Below are 27892 nucleotides of genomic sequence, written 5' to 3' on the forward strand. Positions count from 1 at the left end.
TATGAAATTTCAGCTGCATTGTGCAACTTTCCTTTGGAATTGTAGTATTTAACTGCTTTATACATGATTTTTGATTTCTCTTATAGTATGGTTTGAATAAATGACTTTACTAAGAAATAAACTAAAGTTCACAAAAAGCAGATAAAATGAATGCATAGATTTTGTTATACAGAAATAATATTCATTTATGGTAATACATTTTTGGCTTTAAATTTATTTTCAAAACAGCTAAAAATATTAATTTCTTCCTTATACACAATCCAAAAAAATTAAAGGAAAACAGAGTTATAATTTCTGTACTTACTGATCATTACAAATACAGATGATAGGTCGCATTAGAAGAGGAATATCTCCTTTCTTACGTTTACCTTTAGGTACACCAGTAGATTTTATAAAAGAAAGAAGAACATTGATAGATGCCTGTAAACCACAAATTAAATAACACTGTTATAGTATAACACTAAAACTAACCAGAAGAAAAACTAAATATAAAAAGGTTAAGTGTATTTAAAGAAAACTGCATTATGTTGCATTATGTTTTAATTTTCACCAAAAAAAATTATATTACACAAAAGTGAGAAATTTAGTGTTAAAATTTACTCCAATGACAATCAGTAATCATTAATCCACAAAGAGACTTGACATGTTTTATTTCAATCAAATGTAAAATCTTCCATTGATATAGACAATATATTTTTTTCTAAGATAATTGTTTTAAAAATTGCAATTAAAAGCTATAGTTACTAATCACATAAAATAAGAAATAATAAGCCTGTTATTTTTTTAAGACTGTCCCCACAAAAAATGCCTTTCATTTCAAGTTAACTTTTGTCAATTGTCTATTTTTAGCCTCGCCCCCCCCACCTATGTTAATGAAAATGGTCTCACTGTTGTAAGAAAATAAAAAGTGCTAGTAATCTAATTTTGCAATACTTAAAAACCCACTCCTGTGCTACATTGTTTGTAATCATAAAATAATGAAAAAATAGAAAAATATTTACTGTTCTGATTGATTTTCATGGGATTCTTTAATTGACTATTTTTTTAAAGACATTATTTTTAAATATTTAATAAATTTTTCATCATAGAACATTATAATGAAAAGGCAAAGATGCAATTTTATTAGTTTATACAAAAATATAGTTTTTTTTTATTTAATATTTCAAACTGATTAAAAACAGTATTTTAAAAAAAATCAAAGCAATCAATCTATTTTTGCAAAGAAACTATTAAGAAAGCTTAAAAAAGAAACTAATTATAATGTAGGTAACATTTAACATATCAGCCATAGACTATTAAAGGAACTGAGATCTTTGATATTAGTTTTTTTTTATTTAAATAAAAAAAATTACAATTTTATAAAAATAAAATTTATTAATAAACTCAAGAATATTAATAAAACCATACTACTGCTTTACATAAGCTTACTAAACCACTGACCTAGCATAAAAAAGGATATATCTAGTATATCAAATTTAAACTATGCTTTTAGAATTTAAAATAAAAAAGTAAATAAAAAATTGACGTTACTTTTTTGGGGTGGATAAGGACCTAGTTCTACTTTTAACTCTAATTGAAAAATACCTCAATTTAACGATAACAAACAATCATCTAATGACAACGATAACAAATATTTCAATATAACGATGCATCAGGCACAAAGCAATTTAATAAAGAACTAAACAATGTTATTCTTAAACAAGCATGGACAAGGAAAAAATTACAGAAAATATTAACTATGCTTTCAAAATTTAAAACCTGGATCATGAACTAGAATGCCTTGTCAAAGAAAGTTCAAATTCATGTCAATTTACAAATGATAAATTTAAAGGTATTAAACAAAATTAATGGCTTACAGCAGGTGCACCATCAATTTCGTCAAGAATCAGACAGTTGGGTCGATGGTCTTGGTCTAGCACTGCTTTCATTTGAGTCGAATTTTCAAGCGCATTTTTAAAAGTTTCTGGATTACGATCATCACTGCAAAAATAAAAATTAAAAAAAAACATCAGGGCAAAGTAAACTTTGAAAAAATTAAAAAGGTCTAACAGTTGTTATCCTAACCTGGCATTTATTTCAACAATATTATAGCCAGCTTGTCTAGCTATTACAGTTGCAAGTGTAGTTTTTCCTAATCCAGGAGCACCACAAAGGAATGCAACCTAAATAGTGAAGATATATGCTTTTAATTAATTTACAACAAATAAAATGTAACTCATGAAAAGAAGAATATGTACCTTATGATATGGTCGACCATGTTCATCTAAATCCTAAAAAGATAAATAAATAAAAAATAAAGTAATTTAGATTTTAAATTTTTTTTTAAAAAAATAAGAACTTCAATAAGGTTTAGTTAAAAGGATGCCAGGATGAGAGGTGGCTGTAACCTCCCAAAAATATTCAATATTCATCACAAATTGCTTGGCCATTTGGCCTAATTGAAAAAATTTATTTTATTTAATTCAGAAAATACAAATAAAATTATGAACTATGTGTCTTACTTTGTTTAAACTTCTAATTGATTTGAAGTAATTTAATTGTAAAGCTCATAGGATTGGGAACCAATAAACAGCAGAGAACATAAGCTTTTAATATAATTTAAATAAAAAAAAATTGAGGTATTAATTCAAACCAAGGAGAAAAGAATGAGAGATAGATAGGAACTTCATCAGAATTTTCGGAGGTTAGTTAGCGACAGCCAGCAGGAAGAGGAGCCCTCTTGTATTTATAAAAGAAAACATTAAGAACTTTGCGCCATTAGAAATTATAAATGTGTCCATTAAAATGGTGAGAAACTCTTACAAAATCCATTCGATGCTGTCAGAAAAAAGATAAAAATTAATTCATACTGCAAATTTTCAATAGTAATTTGAAAAACAGTCGCTTTTATTTCATCTGTTTAAATGCTGGCTTTATTTTATTTATTGAATTATTATTTATAATTATGCATATTAACTGAAAAAATTAGGCATAAAGTCACATTTACTATATTCATATCTACTTAATCATTGTTCACTATTTAAATTCAACAAATAAATATATTTTAATAAGTTAGCAGACTTTTTAATTAATTTTTTAATCGTTTCTTTTTTAACAACTGAAACTATATTTTTCTTTTACAGCACGACTGTCATAATGCTATTATTTATATTCAACATTCAACAAGATGTGCCGATTTCTAAATTATTTGTTATTCGATTCATGGAATTGTGAAAAATTATCTCTTCATCTTAGCTGCAAACTAATTTCTTTCTTTCCTTAAGATTTATTTATTAATTAAATGGTTCATTAATTACTTCCATTTATTGACTAGAATAAAAATAAGCATTACAATAACAGCCTTTGGAGTGCCAGGTGGTTCATGGTGGTTAAAGCTCCATAATGTGGCAATGTGGTCAGCATTTCGTACAGACAACCTTTACTTTTCAGACAAACTGGTACTCATCTATCTGAAGCTGGGTGGGTTGCATGTCACCACTGGGGATCAAACCCAAGTTCTTCACAAGAGTTCAACGCTTTATCCATTGACAAATAGCAGCTCATTGGTAAGAATAATTAAGTATAAAGTTGCTAAATCAGTATTTGGTGGAAAAAAAATTTATATTGTGAAAATAATAGCAACAAAATATTTTTTTTATTTAGAGTACCAAATTACTAACCTACTAGTGATTTGGTTAAATTTCCAAATTTCTTTCGGCAATTTATAAGCATGTGGCACCTCTGTTTAGTTAAGTTAACTAAGGTTAATTCAATAAGGTTAATTAGGTTTTGTTATATGAATATCATAAAGTAAAATAATTTCAAAAACAAAAAAAATAATAATAATAACATGATCATGATTCAAATTATTTCTTTTAAGAACCTGCCTTCAAAAACAAAATATTATTAATTCTAATAGGGATAACAATCATTGAAAAGAAAACAGCTTTATCATCTGCCTCACAATACTGAATTAAAACTTGGCTATAAACTAATTTTATCAGAAAAAAATAAGAAATTCCAATTATTTAATAATGTGTGTAAAAGAAAGAAGAACAGTTCTGCGAACCATTTTGTGCTCATAAAAATTTGGAAGAGTGTTTTTCTTCTCTACACCGTTTTCCTACCTAATAACATACAGATTAGAAATACAGAGAAGACAGGAGCTCAGAATGCAACTTTCTGTGTATGGGGCCATCAAAGCATTAGATGAAAATGCAATTGAGAAGATTAGTCTAAGAAAGTCTTAAGTGAAATATTTTTAAAACCATTGATATTTATTAGGAAAAGATCTTATTTTAGTCTAGTTTAACATACATTGTATAAACTATAAACACATTTATTTATTTTGCTAAATCACTGAATTACAAACATCTTAGTGGATAGAAATGCTAAGGGAAAGTCAAATACTTTCAGAAAAGAAGAATGCTCAAGCCTAAAACACTTGATGACAATCTTAGAAAGTCTCTCATTTGCCAACATATCAAAATACCAAAAGTGTGAACAGTAATAATTCGAAGGAGTGTTAAAGATTTATAAAATTTGCCAATGGCAAGCTTAGGAACAAGGAATAAAGACAAGGTATAATCTGTATCTCTATACATACAAAAACTTCAAAGTTAATTTAATCAAAGTCATGAAAATGTTAATTAAAACCTATTTTAAACATAAACATATTTTAAACATAAACAAACTTTTTTAAACCTAGACAAAATAACAAACATCACCTCAATGAGCTCTCCAAATTTCTGAAACTTAGTAGGCTTAAACTGTTCTTTTTTGTTTTCAACTGGTTTCTTCTTCTTCTTCTTTTCCTTTCCAAATACAACTTTATCCCACAATTTTAGCCAATGTAGTAAAGTCCTGTTGATACCCTAACAAAAAATCAAATATTTGTTAGTTATTAATGCTTATTAAACTGAAATTAGAATTTATATTTCAAAAATAAAAATATACAAAAAACTGGAACAAAGCAAAGTAGAGTTTAACAATAAAAGAATAAATTTATTGCAAATTATTTTTTTTTTAAAAAGGGGGGATAAAAATTTTGAAAGTAATCTTAAGTTATTTTAAAAGTAATTATGAGTATATTGTATAAAAAAGCCATTAAAATTAATTTCCAAATTACACAAAAAAATTGCTCCTATGGAAACATAATTTTATTAGTACATCCAACTTCTGTTAAAAGGACTTTCAAAGGCATTATGCTTGTACCACATGTGATAGAAGCAGCCTCGAGCAGGAGCATTGGTCATTTCTCCTACTTGATAAATATTGAGGTTTGTTTGCAAATATTAATTAAGGTAAACATTTATTGCCAATTTTATTTTCAGTGAAATATTATATATCTTTTATTATATATATCATAATATTATATAAAAAGAAGGGGGAAAAGAGATTGCTTTAATTAGGGAGTTTGGAAAACCTAAGTACTTTTGCATTTTTTGTGTTTAAATTTTAAAAATATTGTTGCTAACTCTTAATAAAATCCAAGGCATTTATAATATTTCCCAGAAAGCAAAATTGGCCACTAATGATTTGTTTGATCTATACCAAAACCCTTTATACTAGCAGGCAGAAACAATGATCAATAGCCCCGTCTGTTGATGTCTATTTCGCAAGTGGAAAAAGCATTATGCTTTTTTAATACTTCTCTTACAAAATTTGGATATGCTAATGCAATCCTGCAATCATAGAAACAATTTTATAGATTTTTATTTAATATGGGCATGAATTTTGATGTAACTTAATACACTTGGGATCATTTGAAAAAAAAATTTAAAAATATATATTTTTTTTTTTAATTTTTACACATAGCATAGATACAATTTTTACATGCGTTAAAAAAAGAAAAAAAACAATACCTCTTCACTCAAAAGATGCATGTAACAAGTAGGATGGTACTTCTCAACCCATAAAGAGCTGTCAACGTTTGTAACTTCAAGTACTGTTGATTCTGGATTAGCTTGATTTTCACTGACCTCCATCACTTCAGTACCTTGAAGTTTTAAAGATTCTTCTTCCTAAGATTTGAAATCAGAAACAGTTAAACTGAGTTTCTAATATGAGCGAAACAATTATCTATTCTTCATTCCCGTTCATTACAATTTAATTCAAATCAATTAATTGCCTATTTTTTATGAAAAAAGATGAAAATGTGAAATTATGAAAAAGAAAGAAAGGGAACAATATTATGACCTGCAGCATTAAAAAAGGAATACAGATTTAATGTAACTTTAAACAAGCACATAAATGTAAAAATAATAGATAACTATTTAGTTTCTAAAAGGAGAAATAATTCTTAAAAGAACTTAAATTTTTAAAATATAAAGAAACATAATTAATAAATGATTTTCTTTAATATTGATAACAATGCTACAAAATAAATTTATATCGGTAAAGTGACCGTCTACTTTTTAAATACCAAACATCAGACAAAAACTATATCATTATAATTATTTAATTATTATGCTACATTAATATTTTCTGAAATGTATATCTTGGATCTGACACAGAATTGTATCAAATATGAAAGTAACCTGTTATATTTAGAGAGTTAAATTTTGAATATTTAAAATTCAGTGGGCCGCAGGTTGTGCACTCCTAATGTATATAATACTTAAGATATCAGTTTTGCACTATCTCTATATTACATAAGAGGCCAGTATCCCTTTTTTTTATTTCATTAACCACCAAACAACTCCCATTGTTATCAAGTTACAGAAAATCCATTCTCAGGATGCTGTGCAGCAGTATTCATAGAGAAAAGCTGTGGTAAAAAGTGGTCACTAAGTTTAAAAACAAAATCCCCCTCATACTGTATTAATTTATTTTTAAAGTTATTTACCAATTTGATTTAACAAAACAAAAAACAATTTAGTCCTTATAACATTGCAGAAAACTACAAAAATACAGAAGAGGATAAAAGAAAAAAATTATATTCCTCTTAATGGTAGTAATAAATACTTAACTGATTATGTTCATTTTTTAAATATGAATTTAATTATTAAATATAATTTCAAATATTAATAATAAAATGTGTAATATTAATATTTAAATAATAATTATTTCACATATAATAAATTAGTTTTAATAAGTGACAATCATATAAAAATAAACTAATAATAGAAATACATTATACATACTTTAAAAAAAATTTATTTCAATTTGCAAAAAGAGCAAAAGTGTGTAGTAAATTTATGCCATTGTTCATTTGAACATAATACATACCATAATAAAATATTGAGATTTCAATCTATCAATGGGCAAAGATAATAAAGAGCTTGTTCTTTGGCTGAAGCTGAAATCCTGAAAAATTAAAAAAAAATAAGTAGAGCAGAAAATGTTTGCTGAAGGAAAATGATTACAACAACAATACTTCTCCAGAAAAATAGAGTTCTACTGTGCTGATAAATAGATTGATAATTATAATGAAACAATAGATTAAGTACAAATAAACAAATTCAAATGTGTTTATTTCTGCTGGGTACATTGTTTCTTATATTATTTTTGGCAAAATGCTTACATTATGTTCTATTTTCTCTTCATTCACTGGAAAATATATACGACGTCCATCTGATCGTGTAATGGGTAGTTTATCTGTTGAATAAGTATCTTTAAATGATGAAGATCTAGATTGCCTCTGTGTTATAGGGAGTTTGTCCATTGAAACAGTTTCTGTAAATAATGAAGGTCTAGCCTGACTCTGCAATTTTCCTCTGAGAAAACTTTCTACAGCATCTTCTGTAGTGGAACACCTTCTTTTTGCTGTAAAATATGACATGAAAGAAACAGTGCTATGAAATTAAAATTAAATAAATGCTGAAAAAAAATTTTACAAAAGCAAATCAAAAGAGCACAATGATTTTATATGATAAAATTAGACTTACATAAAACAAAATAGCTTAGCATTTAATATTAAAAGTGATGATTTTATTGATCACTGCAGAATTTGATTCTGATAACGAATTGATGTCAAAACTGATACTTTTCATAAAAAGTGTACATGTAATTTTACATGACATTCTATGTTTAAAAATATTTAACACATTATAACAAGTTGTATTAATTGTAACTCTTAAATTTAATGTAATGAACAACTTATTAATTTGACAGTAATTCATAAAGTTTAACGCAAAAAAAATATATATGTAATAATAATAATGAAAGCTAAAGATTTTGATAGGTGCTAATTTATTTATCAAAAACTTTTTTCTATCTAAAAATTTGTCCAAACTGTTTTGAATAACTTTTTACACCTCATTTATAATTATTTTTAAAAAATCATTGATGTCAAATTTTCCTTAACACTGATCAAACATTTCTATAAATCTATCTATATACCCATCAATACATCTTATCTTTAGAATATTTAAACCATTGATCATAATATAAACTATTAATCAACTGAATATTAGCCACACCTAAAGACATTTTTCCCCTGTTGCTTTTCTTGCATTTTAAGAAACAAATTAAGCTGTACCGAAAATTGAAAACAAATTTATTTAATACCAAATAATAAGAATATTTAACAGAAAGTAAGAGAATATTTAACAGAAGTAAAAAAAACTTGACTATATGGTAAAAAAGTTATAGCAAACCTGATTTGGGAGTAACTATATCTTCATCAGATAAACAAGATGCTTTTCTTTTTTCATTTTGAGGTAATAAGCTATCACTGTCCCCTAAATCAATTATTAATTCATCATCAGATGGTGCATCTTGTTCTGCTACTTGAGCTTGAGAACATTCAAATAACTTTCGTTTGACAGGCAAATTCACTAAAAATATAATAAAATTTAATATTTTCACACAGAAAAAAACATTATTAACCTATATATAATCTAAATGTTTATCGCATATTCCATAGATTAAAATCTTAATACAGATAGAAATTATCCAGTCATGAAGTTAAAGAAACCTTCAGAAAAATTTTGTGGTGACCTGCACACTCATTTAGTTATCTTTCCTGTTTTTCACATAATAGTTTTTTTTTAAAATAAAATTAATAAATTCAATGATTTAAAAATTTATATAAGAAATAAGCATCATTTATAAAATTATTTGTTATTTCAATAATGTTTTACATAAATATGCTATAAAAATAATTAAATAATTTTGACTCATGATAAAGCTTTAATCCCAAAAATACTTTCAAACATATGTTTTTTTTTAACAAAATTTATTGCTAAAATTAAAATGCATTATAATGCAAAAAACAGAATGTCAAAAACAAATTTTGCTTTGTATCTCACATACCTTAAATCGTTTCAAATTTTGGATGTTAAGAATGAACCTTAACAAAAATTCTTCAAACAACAGTAACAACTAACATAGAAAAATCCATCATAATTGTAACTGTTACATTAGAAAGAAAAAAGAATTCATAGACAATTTTAAAAGCTATAATAAAAAAAAATTCTTTTTTTAAAAAAAGTTCTGAAGTTAATCATCAAATATTTTTTTCTTATTTTAATAACATACTTTGTTATCAATTGATGCTGCGGTTTAGTGATTAAGTGGAGTTTGAGAAATTTCTTTAATTAAAGGACTTAAAAAATATAATGATAAGCCACATTTTCAAATTTTACAGCAGTTGTCTTGATAAAAATCACAATGATTTCCATATAGGTAAAAAAATGCTTTTGTCTAATGAGAATGCTTTTGTCTTAAGAGAATTTATGGAAGTGTAAGTACCTCTCAGGAACCAATACTGAGTAAGAGTTTGATGAAAAAATTTCACCTTTGAAAAAAAATGAGACTTATTACAACATTTCTTCAATTGCTCATTACAATCAAACATAATTAAATCTAAATGATAGATAAAACTCCCATAAGAAAATTTTCCACAATGCTTTATACATTAAAAAAAATATTCACGTTAAATATCCATATGGGTATAAACATAATATCCACACAAAAAAATATACAAAAAAAGCTTTATCCTCAGTTATTTAAATAAATTACAAAACATTTTTTTTTTTTTTTTGAAATTAGGGTGAGATCAGATTTTATCAGAGAGCGATTTTATCCAGTAAAATTTTATGTCTCCGTAAAACAATAAAAAGAACAAAAGCTTTTGTAACATAAATGAACTGAAAAATATAGTAATAAAAACAAGTAACAGAAATGTTTTATGAAAATTAAGTACAAGAAGCTTATAAAAAGAGATTAATTTTACATTTTGAAGGCAATTATTGGTGTTGAAATTTATCATTAACTGTTTAAAAATGATACTATACTAGCTTTTAACCACTTTTTTTAATTGCAGTAATTATTCAATGCTTAAAGACTGACTCTGTGGAAGATGAATTTAAAATATTATGAGTTAGTAACTTACTAAGAAATTCTAATGGAAAAAGGTTCTTAGGAAAAGTTTGGCCTACTATGGGCAGTTTAGTCAAATTAAAATTTAATTCTTTATCTCAAAAGAGACTTATATTACACAGTTCTAAAATTTAAAATTAGGTGGAAAAAAAATAAAAGAAAAAAAATTTATCAAGATAAATAACTTAAAAGGTGATAGGCAAAAAGAAGTTAAAATATTTCAATGAAAATATACATATATAATTTTTAAAATAAATGTAACCTTTACATATAATAAAATAAAGAATCTGAGTAAGATCTTAAAATATATTTATAACAGATATAATGAACATGCTTATAACAGATACAATAAAGGTTTTAAATTCCACACATTCGCGGAATAACATTTAAAACTGTGATTTTATAAATAAAATATAACAGTTTTTAAACACCTCTATTACCTTTATTGGAAGTATCACTTAATGTTTCGGAAAGGCTTCTTTTAGAACTCTTTACATTAAGGTCAGAGAATAAATCTTGTGAATTTTCTTTTTCTTCATCACCCAAAGATGCCAAATTATCTAGTTTAAAAAAGGAAAAAATTAATGAAAACAAATAAATAACTTAAAAATAAATATTTCAGATATAAATAAATATTTCAGATAAGAAAGGTATTTTGTTAGTCTATCAATACTCATATTAAAAAAATAGGTCATAATATTTTTTTAAATAAATATTTATAAAATGGTAAATAAATATTTGCAACTAAATCAAATACTTCTGATACAAAATCTTGCTAAAGTAAACAATCATTATGAAACCACATGTGCATTCTATGTTATAGATTGAGATTATGCATATACAAAAATAAAAAATCTGTTATAAAATTTCAAATTATCCTTCTTAGAGCAATAACCTACAATTAATAAAGCATTGACCAGACCACAATCATTACTGATATTAAAAAAATGCTTATTTAGTAAAAAGTGCAAAAAAAAGCAATAAAACTGACTGAGGATTTGTTTTATTCATGTATAATGTATAAAGTTATAATGTATAAACAATAAATACTTGAATTTCCAGTAGCTTTTCCTGAAACATCACTCTTGTGATCTCCAGAGACAATATCGTTTGTTGGTGAATCACTTTCATTTCTCAAACTTAATATAATAAACTACAATCATTACAAGAAACTGTTTATTTATTTATTAGAGTTCAAAAACAAAACAATAAAACTGACTGAATCTTCTTTTTTTTTTTTTACTTTTTAATCTTTAAAAAAGTTATAATGTATAATGAGTAAATAAATTAATTTCCCCTAGCTTTTTCTGATACATCACTTTCATGATCTGTACAGACAACATGGTTTTGTTTGTAAATCACTTTCATTTCTCAAACTTAATACAATAATAAACTACAGTCATTACTGGGTTAAGAAACTGTTTATTAGTTTATGAAAGAGGGCAAAAAAAAAAANTTTTTATTTTTTTTTTTTTTTTTTTTTTTTAAATACATTTACATGTAAAATAAAGCTATAATGTATAAAGAATAAATACTTGTATTTCCTCTAGCTTCTTCTGATAAATCACTCTTTTGATCTGCAGGCACAACATGTTTAGTTTCAGAATCACTTTCATTCCTCAAACTCTTCTTGACTGGAGGCTTTATGTAACTTTCAAACGCTATAAAAAAATTTACTTTAAGCAAACATCAACAATTCTTAAACTAAATTCTTCAACATACTTAGACTACATATTAAAAAAATCACAATTTATTAGTTAAACAATTATTTCAAGCCTTTTAGCTAACATTAATTAACAAACAATTAATATTTTAAAATATTGGAAGTACATACTTGTGCAAATAAATAATAACTTTCAAAATAGAACAACTAAAGAAAAAAGTTTTCTTAATCCAATCCAAAATATTTTTAAACAAAACTTTTAATGTGAAGATTACTGTAGAAGTACTTGTACCAAAATAATCACCAATTTAGATTTACTTATTGTCAATAACAAGGGAGAAACTAAAAGTAGCATCTCAATGATGGAAACTCACACAATAAAATTCCCTGCAAATCACATATTTTTCTTTATTTAATTTATGTTATGCAACAGGTCAAATTTAGTTGGCACAGGCAGGAACTAAAATGATAATATCTCCCCTTTAACATACATAAAACACAAAATCTGATATTTTTGAGTTTCTATAGAATATTTTAGAGACAAACATAAAACACTAGAGAAACAGAACTTTTTTTTCACAAAATTAATAATAAACACAACTTATGCGTGATTAATATTATATAAGTACTGAAATAGTATACAAAACAGACTTTTTTTTTTATAATAATAATCTTTAAATTTTAATTAATGTGTCTTAAAATTAATTATGAGATTCAGCCGGTTCTTCGCATATCTATTTTTCAAGTGTAAATATTTTTATTAAACTTAAAAATATTTTAATCTTAGAAAAAGTTTTGGAAAAATTATTCACTATTTACAGTCATATCGTTTAAATTCAACATTCGTTTTATTTTAATTTATCCTGCATACTACACTATAATTATCAAACTTAAAGATACTAAAGTTAACTTAATTATTGACTTCAATAAGGTGAATTTTATTTCTAATTCAGATCTTACGGTGCACGTCTTCAATTTCATTCAGCACATCTAATTCATCTTCATGCTGAAGTTCATAAAGTTCCTCTTCAGTTAAAAAATCCATTCAGAAAAAGAGGGAATACTTGAGAAGTTATCTAAATTTTATATTTTTAAAGAAATTCTTTCTTAAACTTAGAAAAAATAACTAAGTCCTTCCATCATGAAAAGAAACTCTTTTAGATTTCGATTTCTTGTTAGTAAACAAATAAATTTCCCTCCAGAAAGAATACACGGTTACAAAGAATTAAATACAGAAAACACATTGTAATTAAATGTTTACTTATAAATTTTACGCATGCAGGAATTTTCGTGGTTATTTTATTTTTAATACTGAAAATTTTAAAAAAGTTTTTTATTGAAAAATCTTATGTTCCTTTTCTTGTTAATAGTTTAATGTTAAAAACTTCCACTTTCATTTTAATCCTTTTTGTCGTCTGCTAGTCTCAAAACTGTCATCAGAGCGCGATGATTTGATTCTCGGTATCAGTCTTATGTTTTACACTATTTTAATTGAATAGCATGTTATTTAAAATAATACACACTCATGATCAACTTTTTAAAATTACGATTAAAATTTAAATATTTATTCTCTCTAAATTTAATTGAAAAATAATGTTCCTGAATTTATTAATTTTTAGTCACATATTTTTAGTTTTCTCTGTTTCTCTCTGTTTAGGTAAGTTTTCAGAATTTTTTTTAGTTTTTTTAAAAGAAAAGGATTTAAAATTTTCAAGTTTAATAGCCAAGTTTGTTTTCATTCATTTTAAGATATATCTACATTCGTTATTCTGAAAATGAAACTAAACAGTTAAAATTTTCCTATGGAATTTATACATTTTTAGTTACAAGAGTAAGAATCTATTCAAATCTCGAAAATATTTTAAGAAGTATTTTTATTATTACAATTTGTTATGTTATGAGTCTTATTGGAAGTTTAAAACAAGAACAAATGTTTGCATTTTTTCATTTCGATCTAATACTTGAAATCTTATTTTTACTTTACATTTATTTATTTTTTATTCATTTATGAATTTATTTTCAGAATTGTTTTTGATTTCTGATTCTATCATTGTAATATTTCGAGGGAAATTTTTTTTATATTAGAATATGAGTTATTAATTGATTAATGGTTTAACCAATGACTTTATTTTTAAATTAAAACTTAGTTTGAGTTGAAAATGTTACAAGAATATAAAAAAGGACGTTATTAATCTGAAATGAAAATAATAACAATTATAATTTTTAAATAGTAACAGTAATAATATTTAAATAATGATGATATATTTTAATAATTACATATAATTATAATATTAAGGATATATTATTATTATTATATAATAACATTAAAAAAAATTTTAAATTTTAGTTTTATATTTTAAGAATTAATATTTCACTATTTTTAAAATAATGATGTAAGTAATAATTTCTTAAAAAGAAATTTCAGTAATTATTATTTTTTATTGTTTAATTAAGATTCATAAAAATCTTTAATTACAAGTTTTAAGAAGATAATTCTACAAGGAAAAAAAAACACAAAAAGACATTAAATGTTTGAATACAATTAATTCTTTCACTATACGTGAAGCATATGCTTAAATTTACACATACTAATTTTTATTTCATCTAAGCAACTTTTCGATACTTTTCTGTTTTTCTTATTAATGCGTATTTTAACTATATAACTATATCTAAAAAGAAATAGTTAATTAATTGCGTTTAAGAGAAACAATGTAAAAGATTGAAACTGTAAGTGAAAAAAAAACTTCTCTTTCTTTCCCTAAACCCATTGAGAAGGAAAAAAAATCCCTAAAATGAATGGTGGAAATTATTTTTAATAACAAATTTACAGTAACCTTTAGATTTTTCTAGGCAAGAAAAATTAGTCCATTATCAGTTTTTGTAAGTGATACTTTATTTGACTTAACTAATTAAAAAATAAAATGTTTATTAAATTTCACATGATCATCTTTTACTGATTAAGTTAAACTTATTTTTCGACGCTTTTCTCTTTTTTTTTCATTGCTACATTTTTTATTTTTGTGACAAAATTATTAATATTCAATAATCATTTATTAAATATTTAAAACCATACTTTTACAGGGTCTTACCGTAGGTATGTATTTTATACTCATAACAATATTTATCTACCTTGTACTTAAAAAAAAAGACCTTTTTTTTCATTAAAATAAATAATAAAACCTGCCATTTCAATACAAATAATTAGTTTTTAGTAAAAAATACTAAATAAAATGTTTATTAACTTCCTATTATCCTTTTTTAGGTAACTAAGTTAATTTTGGTCTCTATTTTTTTTCAAGCCATAATTTTTTTTTTCGGTACAGAAATCAGAAATTATTTATTAAATCCTTTATCTATAGTTATATTTAAACCTGCTCATTTCATACTTGCCTAATTTGTATAAATATGTTTATCAAATATTTATAATTCTAACAACTACAATTTATTTTAATTTTAGGTTCTTGCTATCATGAAAACAAATTGCAACAGGTGAGAACAAATGAATCTCTAATATTTTTATTTGTTCATTTTTAAAAATAGTATTTTTTCATTCTGGTCTTTAGTTGTTCTTCTAAATATACACAATTCATCATAAAAAATATATTTATTAACTTTATAGTGTGTTTTATTTACTTTTACTTTAATGTACTTGTTTTAAACCACATTTTAAAATTTTGTAAAATAAATTCTGTGAAGAGCTTTTTAAGGGCGATGATGAAAAATCCTTTTATCGTGTAAATATTTAACGTACAAATGTACACTCGCTCTCAAAATAAAAACAAGAAAATTTATTAAGTAAATGCTATATATGTAATAAAAAGTTATCGAAATTAGAAACATAAAGTAACAAAGTTGTGGAAACTAGAAGAAACATGAAGTCAAATAAATAAATGCGATTTAGAAAGAAGAAGAAAAATGCCATGTTAAGTTTGAAAAAAATTCTACTATATTCTCACGGGATTACTTTCATTTCTTGGATTTTTCCGCTCATGATTACGATTTTAGCTCTATATTCTCAATATAATAATATCATAATATGTAAAATAAAATAATAATAATAAATAAATAAAATAAGGTTTGTTAACTTGAAAATTCTCTAGTGATTCTTTTAAGTGAGCAATTTCAAATAATTGATAAATCAACAACCAAATTATGGAATTTTAATATATCTAACTAATCATCTGACCTGAATCCGATTGTTCATACCATTTTTTAAAGCCAATTATTCTTTAACATTATTATTATTAATATTATCATTTTAAACTCTTTTTATAGCCAGCAGTATGATAATTCAAAGCATATTAAATTTGTTTTGAATTTTTGATAATTCAGATTGAATTTTCATGTAAGTATTAGGGGCTGATCTCCCTGTTCACTACCGCTTATCAACCCCGATGATTGCTTCGCAATAATTGTTTTTTGGCGTCAATAGTTTTTTTTTTTTTTTTTTTCCTTAAAATCTATGTTTTAAAGAGAATTTTGTTGGCTAAAGTTTGTGCACCCACTTCCTACGTCCAAACATTTCTTTAAGGATTCTATTAAAACCTACTATAGTGAGCATTAATAATTTTGTTAATAATTCCTTTTTAAATATCGTTTAAAAGTTAAGGTATCTACTAAATACTATAAGAATAATACGATACGAATTGTATTAATATACAGGCTGATATAATAAATAAGATTTATGCATGAAACTGAAAGTTGAGTTTTTAATCATTTAGCGAATCTCTTTAAATGTAGTTTATAATAGTTCATTAGTATAATTTGCACCAAAAAATAATAATTCTGAAACAGTTAATGATTCTTTTATAATAACATTAATAATTCTTTTTATATAACGTTAATAATTCCTTTTTAAACATCATTTAAAAGTAAAGGTATCTACTAAATACTATAAGAATAATACGATACGTATTGTATTAATATACAGGCTGATATATTAAATAAAATTTATGCATGAAACTGATAGTTAAGTTCTTAATCATTTAACGAATATCTTTCTATAATCGTTTATTAGTATAAATTGCACCAAAAAATAATAATTGTGGAACAGTTAATAATTTTAGAAACCTATTTAAATAAGTTTGTTGTAATATGTAGCGTAATAAGTTAATATCATAGAAATACGTTATAATAAGGAAACAACTCTTTTAGTTTTTTAAAATAAAAAAAATTAAAATTAGTATATTTTTCCGGTTAATGAAAATTGCACCGACAACCAAGTGAAACTGTGTTAGAACATTATGTTTTTAAGTTATATTGAGAAATGAAGTTAAACTAGATATTATCGTACTCCTTAAAATTGATAGCTCGACATTAAATTCTATTTGAGCGGAAACATAATTGTTCAGTATAACACGTTTTTATAGTTGAAACAAATTTTCATCATAAATTGATTCGACTTTTAATCGATTTTCTGGAAGTCTGCAAACGGCTATAAAAACTATGGAAAAAACTTGAGTCAGAAAGTCTTTGCAATTTTTTCTAATAAGAATTTATCTTATGTTAAAAGTTCTGTTCCATTTTTGCAACACATACACATTATTATATCTTTAATGATAATTATTAAATTGAACAATGTTTCCGTTCATATTCATTCACAGTATCGTGTAATCCAGTTTAGGAAGCATTACATATTAAATATTAAAGTTGCAATTAATAAACGACATTATGGTTCAACCCTCTCCAAAACTTCTGACAGTGTAGGTTTATATAGGGCAAAATTAGCTGTCGCCACCGGTCGAAGGGCGGCTAAATATAACCATTCGATGCAGTTGCCGTGCGATAGCCTCTTTCTTAATCCAAAATGCACCCGGGGTTAATTTTATAATTATTTTTTAATGAAAATGGAATTATGATAAATATTTTATAATATTCTGTTTCTTAAAATGTTTCTTCACTTTTGAAATGAACTGTTCTAGGGCTCGCCATATTTGAGAAATGTTTCAATAAATATGACATGCATTATTGTCAGCAGTTTTTATAATATTTTATTTAAGTTTTTGAAAAAGTGGCTCACTGTTTTAAAACATACCTACTGTTAAAATCGTCACAACAGGTCACTGACCTATCGCAAAAATTCCTAATTTCGCCCTATAAGTGTAGGTATAATAATATGAGTTGAACTAAACTTTTGGTTAGTCTTGGTGAATTTATTTGCTAAACCGTATTGCCAGGAAGGAAAAAAAATAAAAACTTAAAACTTTGTTCTCCGATCGAGATTTTTGGTGCAAGTCTTGTAAATGCGTTATAACAAACTTCCCACTATGATACACACAGTCGCTAAAAAAGGCGCCCTAAGACGCGATTAACTGCAATCTAATATCCCTGATAAATTTTTTTCCCTCTTATAACTCCTCTCGGGTCAAAGATCAGCTTCTTTCGTAAAAATATCACTGAGAAAGTACTAACTCAAAGGAAACGACATTCGCTATCTATGATGTAAAAGAAAAAAATAATAAATAAATAAAATTATAACATCAGTATTAAGTTTCCTATCAAAAATTTGAATTCCACTGCAACTAATGCAAAATCTACTTTTTTTTTCTTCTTTTAAATGAATTGAGCGTCGAAATTGTTATAACTTGCTGAAATACGGTTTACTTACATTATTCCTCTAAGTGTTGAATGAATGCATATTACATTCTTTGTAATTGGTGTTAACATTCAGTTACAGTAGTTCTTTTTAACGAAACACTTGTTCCAAATACCATTGAATTTGATATATACTCATTATTTATTTGAAACGAACAAAACATCATTCATCATTATAACTTAATTAATTTTTTTTAATTTGATACCGTAAATTTATTTATTAAGCTTCGCTAAATTTAGTTTGAGACAAATAACATACTAATTACATAATTATTTTGTTTCTGCATATAACCGCAAGTTATTAGTATCAAGAAGGCATTTCTCTCTTTCATATGAGTAGGAAAATATACAATCTTATTATTTTGAAAGTATTTTATGTTTTTATATTTATCACTACGTTTAATTAAAAAAAAATATTTTAGAATGTAACTTATTAATATATAATTAAAATTTTCAGAAATCATTACGTGTTTCAATAAATATTTTTCCGAAATTTTGAATCCGAAAACTAACTTTTTGAGAAATTATTTTATGCTATAACATATTCATTTGTAATTAAAATAATCAGAAAAAATGCATTTATATGCTTATAGTTTTGATCAACAGCAAAAAAAAATAATAAATAAATAAAGTCTGAAAACAAACTTGATCATTCGCTAGTGTATCTTATAAATCATAAGAATGATTAATTACTAGATGACCTAAAATTTTATTTGATATTTTCTGTAACTCAAAACCAAATTAAGCCAAATAAAGTGTCAATTTTAATTTTTAAATATATTTAAATGATGTACTCGTTGATATTAAGAAAATTAAAGCAAATTATCTTTCCAATATTTTTTTTAACATTCACTGGATAAAAAATTATGCAAAATATTAATTGCAATACTGTGATATAAAAATCATTGTAAATGAAAAGCATATATGAGTATTTCAAGCGAATATTGCAAATATTGTTTAAGAACATATAGAAAATTGTTCATTTTTAATGAAGTTTTGTATTTTATAGGAAAAATTCGGTATTGTTCTTTTCCTTATACTCAAACTAATTTTTTTTTCATTTAATCTAAACTATTAAGGGAGTCATGGAGATTTAGGTCTCGATTTGTTAGACATCAACGGCATGATTATCGATATAAATCTAGGAAAGCTTTCGCCACGCCAGGAATAGAACCCGTGCCCTATACATAAAATTGACTCCTCAGTGCCCTGACCATTACGCTATAGCAGCATTTTCATCCATTAAAATATCAAATCAACGTCCTTATTTCATTCATAACTTGCTTGTAAAACAGTTCTAAAATTGCGCCAAGTGAAGTAGTTATTTTAATCTAAGAGTGCATTTTGAAAAACTTTCTTTCATTTTTTTAAATATCATACTTTTTTTTTCAATTGTCATCTATAGAGGGACGGAATAGCCTGGTTGGTAGGGCTCTGGGCCCATGTCCAAGAGGTCGTGGGTTCGACCCCCGCCTGCCCTTAGTGTAGTAAATGGTGACTGATACACGTTTAATCTATCGCCTCACAAAGTCCTCCATGTTCCCATAACCAATCATACCTCTGAGGGTACTGATCCAGGAGTTTCCTTGTCTCCTGGATTGGTTTAAAGCTACAAGGCTTCGGAGTTGAACATTAGTAGTCGTAAACCCAAAATTGGGTCAGCTGTTCAACAACGGATATAAAATATAATATTGTCATCTGCAATATTATTCTGAATCGAATATAGTGCCTACATCAAAAATGAATCGAAGGACGAAAACAATATAATATATAGAACTGGAAGAAAATTTATTTAAATGATAGTACTCAGAAATCCAAAGTTGAAATGATTTTATTCTGGATTTTAAAGATATTTATATTTTACAACACAACAATTAAAGAAAAATTTTCTTGGAATTTCCATTTTTTTTTAATGTTATTTCACCATGTAATTTTTTTATATATATTTTTGTATATAGCTCAATGCAATGCTGATATTTTTAGCTCAGTAAAAATACTTATTTTTTATAACTGAATATGAAACTGATATCTATGGTTCAATATAGTGCAATATTAATTTATCTGTCGCCTGGCATTGATTTTTTTTTTATTTTAATAAACATTTTTTTTTTTAATTTTTATCCTTTTTTCGGAAATAATAAAATAAGTCAAGAACAATTTTCTTTCTTTTCCATCTCTATTCTTGTTAATTATGTGTCAAAATAAAATTTACTTAACGTTCTAGAAGATTTTTCAACCACAAAATAAGATAGCCACCCTCTTTTATTCTCTGGAGAGAAAAAAGCATTAGACTCAAGGTTAGTTTTTCACATTTTTATTTCTTGAAAGATATGAGGAAGGCGTAATTCATTACATGAAAGGAAAAAAAGGAATATGACGTATCTTCCTGGGTTATCCCTCATGAACAAGGGGTTTCTATATGGAATATTTGAAAAAATCTAGAGTAATTCTTCTTCTTTTTTTTTCTTTTTTTTTTTACTCAAGCAAATAAAATAATAGAATTGAGTTTTAACGAGAGAAAAAAAGCAATATCACGTGATTGCCAGCATATTTTAACTACAGATTCAAAAACTTACTTGCAATCTAATGACCACCCTCTCCTGATTTCTTATGAAATGAAATCTTAATGTATAAGATGCTTTACTTTCATTTTCAAATATTTTTAAATTCCTACAATTTGATGGTTGATGAGGCAGCAGCCCCAACAGAAATTATTAAAGCTAAAATATAGGAATGTGCAGTATGAACTTCAGAAAATTTTCAACTGATACTTTACTCAATTGGAGCATTTCCTGACTAATTCTAGAATATTGAAAATAGTATAATATACTATTAAATTTAAATTTTCATATTTTTTACATTTTTTAAGAGCAAGCACCTTTTAATTTGTAAAAACGATACCGTATATCTAATTGTAAGTTAATATTACTATTAAACTAAAAAAAAAAAAAATTATTTATTTATTTTCGAGCTCTTTAAATGGTGGTTTTCTTACTTTTAAAATAATAAAAACGATATTATATATCTAATAACAAGTTTACTCCTTTCAAAAGTTCTGTTCCGTCTAGGGAAAAAGCCTGACTATTTCACAGGGGAACAAATTTTTTGTTGCATTTATGCATATACGCTGCAAGAAATTTCTCTGAAAAAATGGCTAATTAATAATTTATTTAATTGTCATTTTACCATATTCAAAGAAAACAATTAAATAACCATAAATAAGAAGACAGTCTAACTGTTAACTGTGAGAAAAATCGTTTATTAACTGCTTTCACTTGATACAGTTAAACAACCAGAATTTTATCGCACCAACTGGTAACCTAATAAAGCCACTTAGTTCCTTGGTTCCACATGTTATAGCCGAGAAGGCTAATCTGTCCCTTTCATGGCTGACAGAATGGAGTTTCGCTTCTGTCCCATCTTTGCAATCTGTTCGCAATGTCCCATCTTTGACCCCACAATATTTCCCTCACTCCCTTCAACGCAGGAAGAGTTTTCATTGTCTTACACTCATCAATTTGTGACCCTAACCCTTAAAATACGATATTCTCCTTCACGTAAAGATGGCAGCACCATAAAGCAGCTTAACAATAAAGTCTAGTATTTCCCATTCATTACGATAGGTGAAACAACCAGATAAACTAATTAATTAACTCCAATGCCCATTATCTGACGAAAAGCCGATCTCCAATTAAATTTCTTTTTCACAGTTTTGAAACTATGTTGGTTGTAAATGGTTAAAAAAAACGTATAGTTTCATATTCATGATATTTAAACCACACTAGTTCTAAATGGTCTCAAAAACCATAAAGGGCGGAAATGTTCTTTGTCGTAAACTTTACAGTTAATTGGATGCACAGACCGCTGCTGGTTATTTTACCGTAATTTTGGAATTAAAATTCTAGCAGTGTACTTGATCTTGCTTCATTTGAGGTGGGTTTTAAATCTGAAATTATTTTTGCTCCTAAAGCTACATATTTTTTTAGAATGACATTTTTAGTCTATTTTTTGTTGAAGCGTACAAGTTTAAAAACGTTATGCAGTGGAACCCTGATTTTACGTTTTCTGTCGGACTAGCGTTAAAAAACGAACGCATAACGTAAAATGGGGGTAAAAAAAATTCATGTATATTTTTCTAAAATTGTCACTTACGAGATGAACTACTAGAAAAAATTTGCAATCTTTACGCATTTTTTGTTTTTAAATATAATTTTAACAATATCGCTCTCAATTCTTAATATTGTTTGCTTTATGGTTTACATTCGCAAATGTTTCATAGTTTTTATTCTTTTAAACTCTAGGTCAGTGGAGGGTATATCCTCCGATATTTTTTGGTCATCTTCATCATTTTCATCACTACCATTGGGAAGGCAGGCATTAAATCAGATATTGAAGGAATTGAGAAGTAATAGGATGTGTGTTGCAGCTGATATACGCGTCATCGATTTCGGAAGATCTTCAGACGTGCAATTTTATTCCAGTGGATCAATGTTCCCGTTGGTAACCGAGAAGAAATTAACCCCGAGAAGCTTTATTAAATGCATTTGAGTCGACACTGTCGAAGGCTGTAAAAATCAAACCCAGAGTTTCCAAAACATTTAATTTTACTTTAGCAGCATCTCGCCATCGGAATCAAGAAAAAGAAATGATTACCTAGCCAATTGTTTGGTGTAACGTTCTTTTAAAAAATGTTTAGTGTTTCGTCATTTAAACGAATAACTGTTCAGAAGCACACGTATGAACAGTTCGTAAAAGGGGGGGTGCTCCTAGCGGCGTATGACAGCATTTTCTGTCATAGATTCTTTTGCAGTTTTAATACTTAAAATGTGCCCTAATTTCCCTGGAAATTTGTCGCAGCATTTACGCAACCCCCTGTTATATATAACGCTTTTAAACTCGGACATTTCGACATAGACTAAAAATATCATTAAAAAAACTGTAGATTAGAGTGAGAAACCGATTACAGATTTGAAGTGAAAATACGCAAGAACCAGTAAAAAATCTCATGCAATGGAAAAAAATCATTGTTTTCCAGTGTTATTAAAGGGATTGGAGCAATGCAGGGGTAAGCTATAGTTTTTCCATAAGTGACATTTGTAATGAAAATAGGTTCCAGATAGAGGCTTGCCAAGTTTTTGGAATCTTCCATAACTCCACATTTGATTGATTCCATGGAAATCAGAATTGTTTCGTTTTTTTTCGTTTAAAACCTACAGAAAAATTTTGAAAATGTAGGATTTTTGTTATATTATATTACTCGAATATTGTTCGAAGTTCTTTATTTATTTTTTGTTTGTTTGTTTATTTATTTTACAACAGTTTTTTCTTCCAGTTAGTCCTTCATCTCCAAAATTAACACTTTTCCCTACATTTATTAGAATGGAGCAGTCTGGAATTCTTCTTGTAGCATATGCCACTGTGACTCAGGGAACGTAAGCTGCTCAAATGTAGCATGCCCTATCCTTAACTGCGCAAGCAATGAAGTGATTTCACGAGATTCATGCTGCCCACAATGCACATCTTCTAAAGGTATGAATGAAGAGTTTTACTTTTATGCTTCCCATTATTTTAAAATCAAGATTTTTTAAAACTGTTATTGTCATTATGAAGTTATTCTGTTATAACACTAGTTCATTGACTTTTGTACTGTAATTTATTTCAATTTTTTGTAATTTAGTGATATTAAAAGAGCGAGTCTAAAACTACGTACGAAACTATTACGTCTAAAACTACATTGAGTCTAAAACTATCAAAAAGCTGTTATGGAGATCGACAAGAGCTTTTTAAACTAGCATACCAAATCACAAAAAGTTGCAAATATCTAAAATTTAGCGAGACTCTAATAGAGGAATCATTTTTACAATTGCATTTTATAAAAATATTTTACAAGATACAAATTAATTTATTAATTAATAATTTTTAAATATACTTAGTTACTTTCTGATAAGCAAAAAGCTGCTTTCATGTGAGACTTTAAAATTATTAAAAAAAAAAGATCCACGTAACATGACATAAAAATTAAGAGAAATAAACGCTAAAAATTAGTTAATGACGATTTATTTTATTGATTTATTAAAAAGAGTTACAAGACTAGCACAAAAACATAACTATTATAAATATTTAAAAATTATTCACGTTTTCACAAATCTTAAAATAATTATCTCCAAAATAATTTTAAGAATCACTTAAAAATTTTAGAAAAATTTAATAGCACTCAAGATAAAATGAAGCACTAAAATATAATTTTATTGATATTGAATAAAAATACCAAAAACGTTCAGTGTGGTAACAAATAAATAAGAATCAAAATACATTGCATATGAGTTAAAATAAATGCATTTCAGTTCTGTTAATTGCAAAAACTTTCTGAAAGAAATTTTTAATATTTTGTTTTCGAATTTACTTTTATCTTTTTAAGAGATCATAGTAATTATTTTAACTGCAAATTCATTATTTATCCAAGCAGTAAAAAAAACTGAATCTTATATTTATATATGAGTGATTAATTTTATAATTTTAATAAAATTAATTATATGTATGTGAAATTTTAATGCTAGTTTATTATCTTATTAACTTAGGATCCTGTGCTGATGGGTCAGCATCTCATACAGACACTAGTGCATGGTTCGGAAGATCTAGGTGTATTTTATACCAATGTCAAGATGGCTCAATTATTCCTCATCTTATTCAGTGTCCATCATTAATCTGCTCACAAGTAAGATTATATCAATACTAATCAATTATGCGTTTTTTTGGGGGGGAGAGGGGGAGTAAGACGATATGTGTGCTTCCGGATTTCGTCAAAAATTTCCAAAAAGAAATAGATAAAATTAAACTACTCTCCAAAACAGCAATCAATTGAGATATGCTGCAGGGGATTTCGGATTCTATTATTCAGAGTAATGTCTTCTGTTTAGTTTAGTTCTGTTAAAATTTCATGTCATAAAAAATTTTACTTTTCTATACAATGTGCACTTCCAATGGAATGAGTTGTTATTGCTGTCGTAGGTCATTTAGGCATTGGATTGGCGATTGCACTTGCTTCCCAGTGGCGCCATCTAGGGCCAAAAACTCTCGCTTTGCTGCACCCATACGTCACACCCGTTTGTAGGGTGAACGCATCCATACATCCATCCATTCATCCACTGATCGTAGTTTTGATATGAATCAGAAAACAATCAATCTCCGAACTAGTACCCCCAGAGGAACATGGAGGACTTTGTGACCCGACAGATTTAACGTGCACCAGTCACCATTTACTACACAAGAAATCTTCGGCCTACTGGATTCGAACTGCCGTTCTCACGAACGTGAGTCTAGCGCCTTGCCAACCAGCTATCCCGACCTAATTGAATGAGTAATTGATTAATTTAAGGCTCTTTTCATAAAACAAGCCTTATATTCATTTCTTGTCAATGAACTAAGATCTTTAAGCCGACTTCTATTCATCTTCACCAATTTTAAAATATTTAAACGGTAATGAGATTATTACTAACTGTAACTGAGATTTTTGGCAAATGGATTCAATTTCACTTAGATTCACCGTGAGCTACTCGAGTAAAACAACTTAGATAGTTATAGATAAAGCATTACAGGTTATATTTTTATATGAGTTTCGAATAAGGAGATTCAACTGTAGGTACTGGTAAATGCCAAATTAGACATTTCTTTGTCGTTATTATTTAAACTAGAATTTGATAAATTTTATTTGTTGAGTATAGTTAAAAAAAAATAACCAGATTATATAACTTTAAATCATGCGTCCATCAAGAAGGAAATGCTTGCACTTTCTCAGTATCAGTAATTTACTGGTGATGCTTTTTATTTATCTATCGAATGGACAAGTTCATCTCTATCTTTGATCCCAATATTTTTTTATTCGCTACTTACTTTTTTTACTACTACTTTTTATTACTTATATGTAAAATAATCAGGCACTGTGGGAAAACATTTACAATTATTTACAATTAAAACTTACAATTGCAAGAAGCTTTTGGCATTACAAAATGCGCCGAATCAGCTTGCAGCATTTATAAAACTCAGCTAATTTTTTTACTAAATAATTTTTTTTTATTTGCTTCACTACAATTACTTTTTATTGAAAGTTAATATTCCTTATGAAGAAATCTTGTGTGCTCACCTTGTGAAATTTAGTAGATGGATAAAATATACTTGTATGAATTAAATATTGATAGTAACAATTTTAAAATTTAATTTCAGGGAGAAACACTTATCACACCACTTGGTAAATGTTGCCCTGTTTGCGTATCTGACTGTAAAAGTTCTGAAAATGACATGGTAAGAATTGTTTTACAACTGAAAACTTATTTATTAATTTACTGTCTAAGTAAGTAGAACTGTTATATTCTATTCGTTTATTCTATTTTAAGTGAGCTATTTCCACACCTTACCATTTCTGTTTTTAAGAAAATTAGATACACATGAGCCTACACATATTATAAACCAAATTTTTATAAGTATCTCAGAGAAGAACTAGAAATTCCAGGACAACGAAAATCCTTATGTGTTTGAAAAAGCAATTTATAAAAATTTAAAGCACTCCCGCAACAGAAAACTGCAAGTTGTAAATAGAAAGAGGGTCATGGAGATTAAGCTCCACAATTTCTATCAGTATTGTGCACCAGCTACCATCAGTAGGCAGATCAGCTGATATACATCAATCAAAAGCTGGTACAGCTTCAAGCCACACATGGGAATAAAACATTGGTTCTTCACACAATGATAGATCAGTGTCTTGAGCCGTGATTGCTCAGGGGATAGAGCGTTTGCCTTCTAATGAGACGAACCAGGTTCGAATCCAAGCGACAGCTGGTCGATTCGAATTCCTCGTCCGATTTGCACCAACCACAGTGCTAACGTAAAAATAGCCTCATAGGTAAAGGATCATGGGTTTAAATCCCCTTTCCGTCAGCCTAACCGTTGGAGGTTTTCATGGTTTTTCCCACCTTGTAGTTTCATTCGGGTTAGTTTCATTCGGGTTAGTTTCATCAAGATGTACTCCACAAAGACAAATGTTTCCCAATTCTTGATCCAGGAGTTCCCTTGTCTTCTGGATTGGGTCCAAAATTACAAGGCTACGGAGCTGAACATTAGTAGGTCATAGATCCTAAAAATTGGGTCGGTTGTTCAACGACGGTTATAAGAAAAAAGACCAGTGTCTTAACTTAGGCGTACATATATGTATTGAAGATATCAAATATTAGTGCGCCATGGTCTTAATCATTGAACCATAGCAGTTTGAATACAACTCTCCCAAAAACATTTGTGACCCTGCTAAGTTAAGACCTCTTAATTTCGATAATGCCATTA

General features: G+C 26.8%; 2 protein-coding genes across 2 annotated transcripts in view; one reads left to right on the forward strand and one right to left on the reverse strand.

Moving 5' to 3' along the window:
- The window catches only part of LOC107444376 (chromosome transmission fidelity protein 18 homolog), a 33049-nt gene extending 19862 nt beyond the window's left edge, over positions 1-13187 (reverse strand). The window contains exons 1-12 of the mRNA XM_043040405.2: positions 12929-13187; positions 11841-11966; positions 10746-10865; positions 8580-8759; positions 7505-7746; positions 7210-7287; positions 5844-6002; positions 4707-4853; positions 2238-2270; positions 2065-2162; positions 1857-1980; positions 305-420 (exon numbers count right to left, since the gene is read on the reverse strand). Of these exons, the coding sequence (XP_042896339.1) occupies positions 305-420; positions 1857-1980; positions 2065-2162; positions 2238-2270; positions 4707-4853; positions 5844-6002; positions 7210-7287; positions 7505-7746; positions 8580-8759; positions 10746-10865; positions 11841-11966; positions 12929-13013 (1508 nt within the window). The 5' untranslated portion in view covers positions 13014-13187. The remainder of the gene's footprint in view (positions 1-304; positions 421-1856; positions 1981-2064; positions 2163-2237; positions 2271-4706; positions 4854-5843; positions 6003-7209; positions 7288-7504; positions 7747-8579; positions 8760-10745; positions 10866-11840; positions 11967-12928) is intronic.
- Positions 13188-13372: 185 nt separating this feature from the next.
- LOC107444379 (extracellular matrix organizing protein FRAS1) overlaps positions 13373-27892 on the forward strand; it is a 90356-nt gene continuing 75836 nt past the window's right edge. The window contains exons 1-5 of the mRNA XM_071187135.1: positions 13373-13625; positions 15426-15457; positions 23941-24091; positions 25141-25277; positions 26783-26860. Coding sequence (XP_071043236.1) covers positions 13562-13625; positions 15426-15457; positions 23941-24091; positions 25141-25277; positions 26783-26860 — 462 coding nt within the window. The 5' untranslated portion in view covers positions 13373-13561. The remainder of the gene's footprint in view (positions 13626-15425; positions 15458-23940; positions 24092-25140; positions 25278-26782; positions 26861-27892) is intronic.

Source organism: Parasteatoda tepidariorum, chromosome 10, assembly GCF_043381705.1.
Source record: "Parasteatoda tepidariorum isolate YZ-2023 chromosome 10, CAS_Ptep_4.0, whole genome shotgun sequence".
NCBI classification, from domain to species: Eukaryota; Metazoa; Arthropoda; class Arachnida; order Araneae; family Theridiidae; genus Parasteatoda; species Parasteatoda tepidariorum.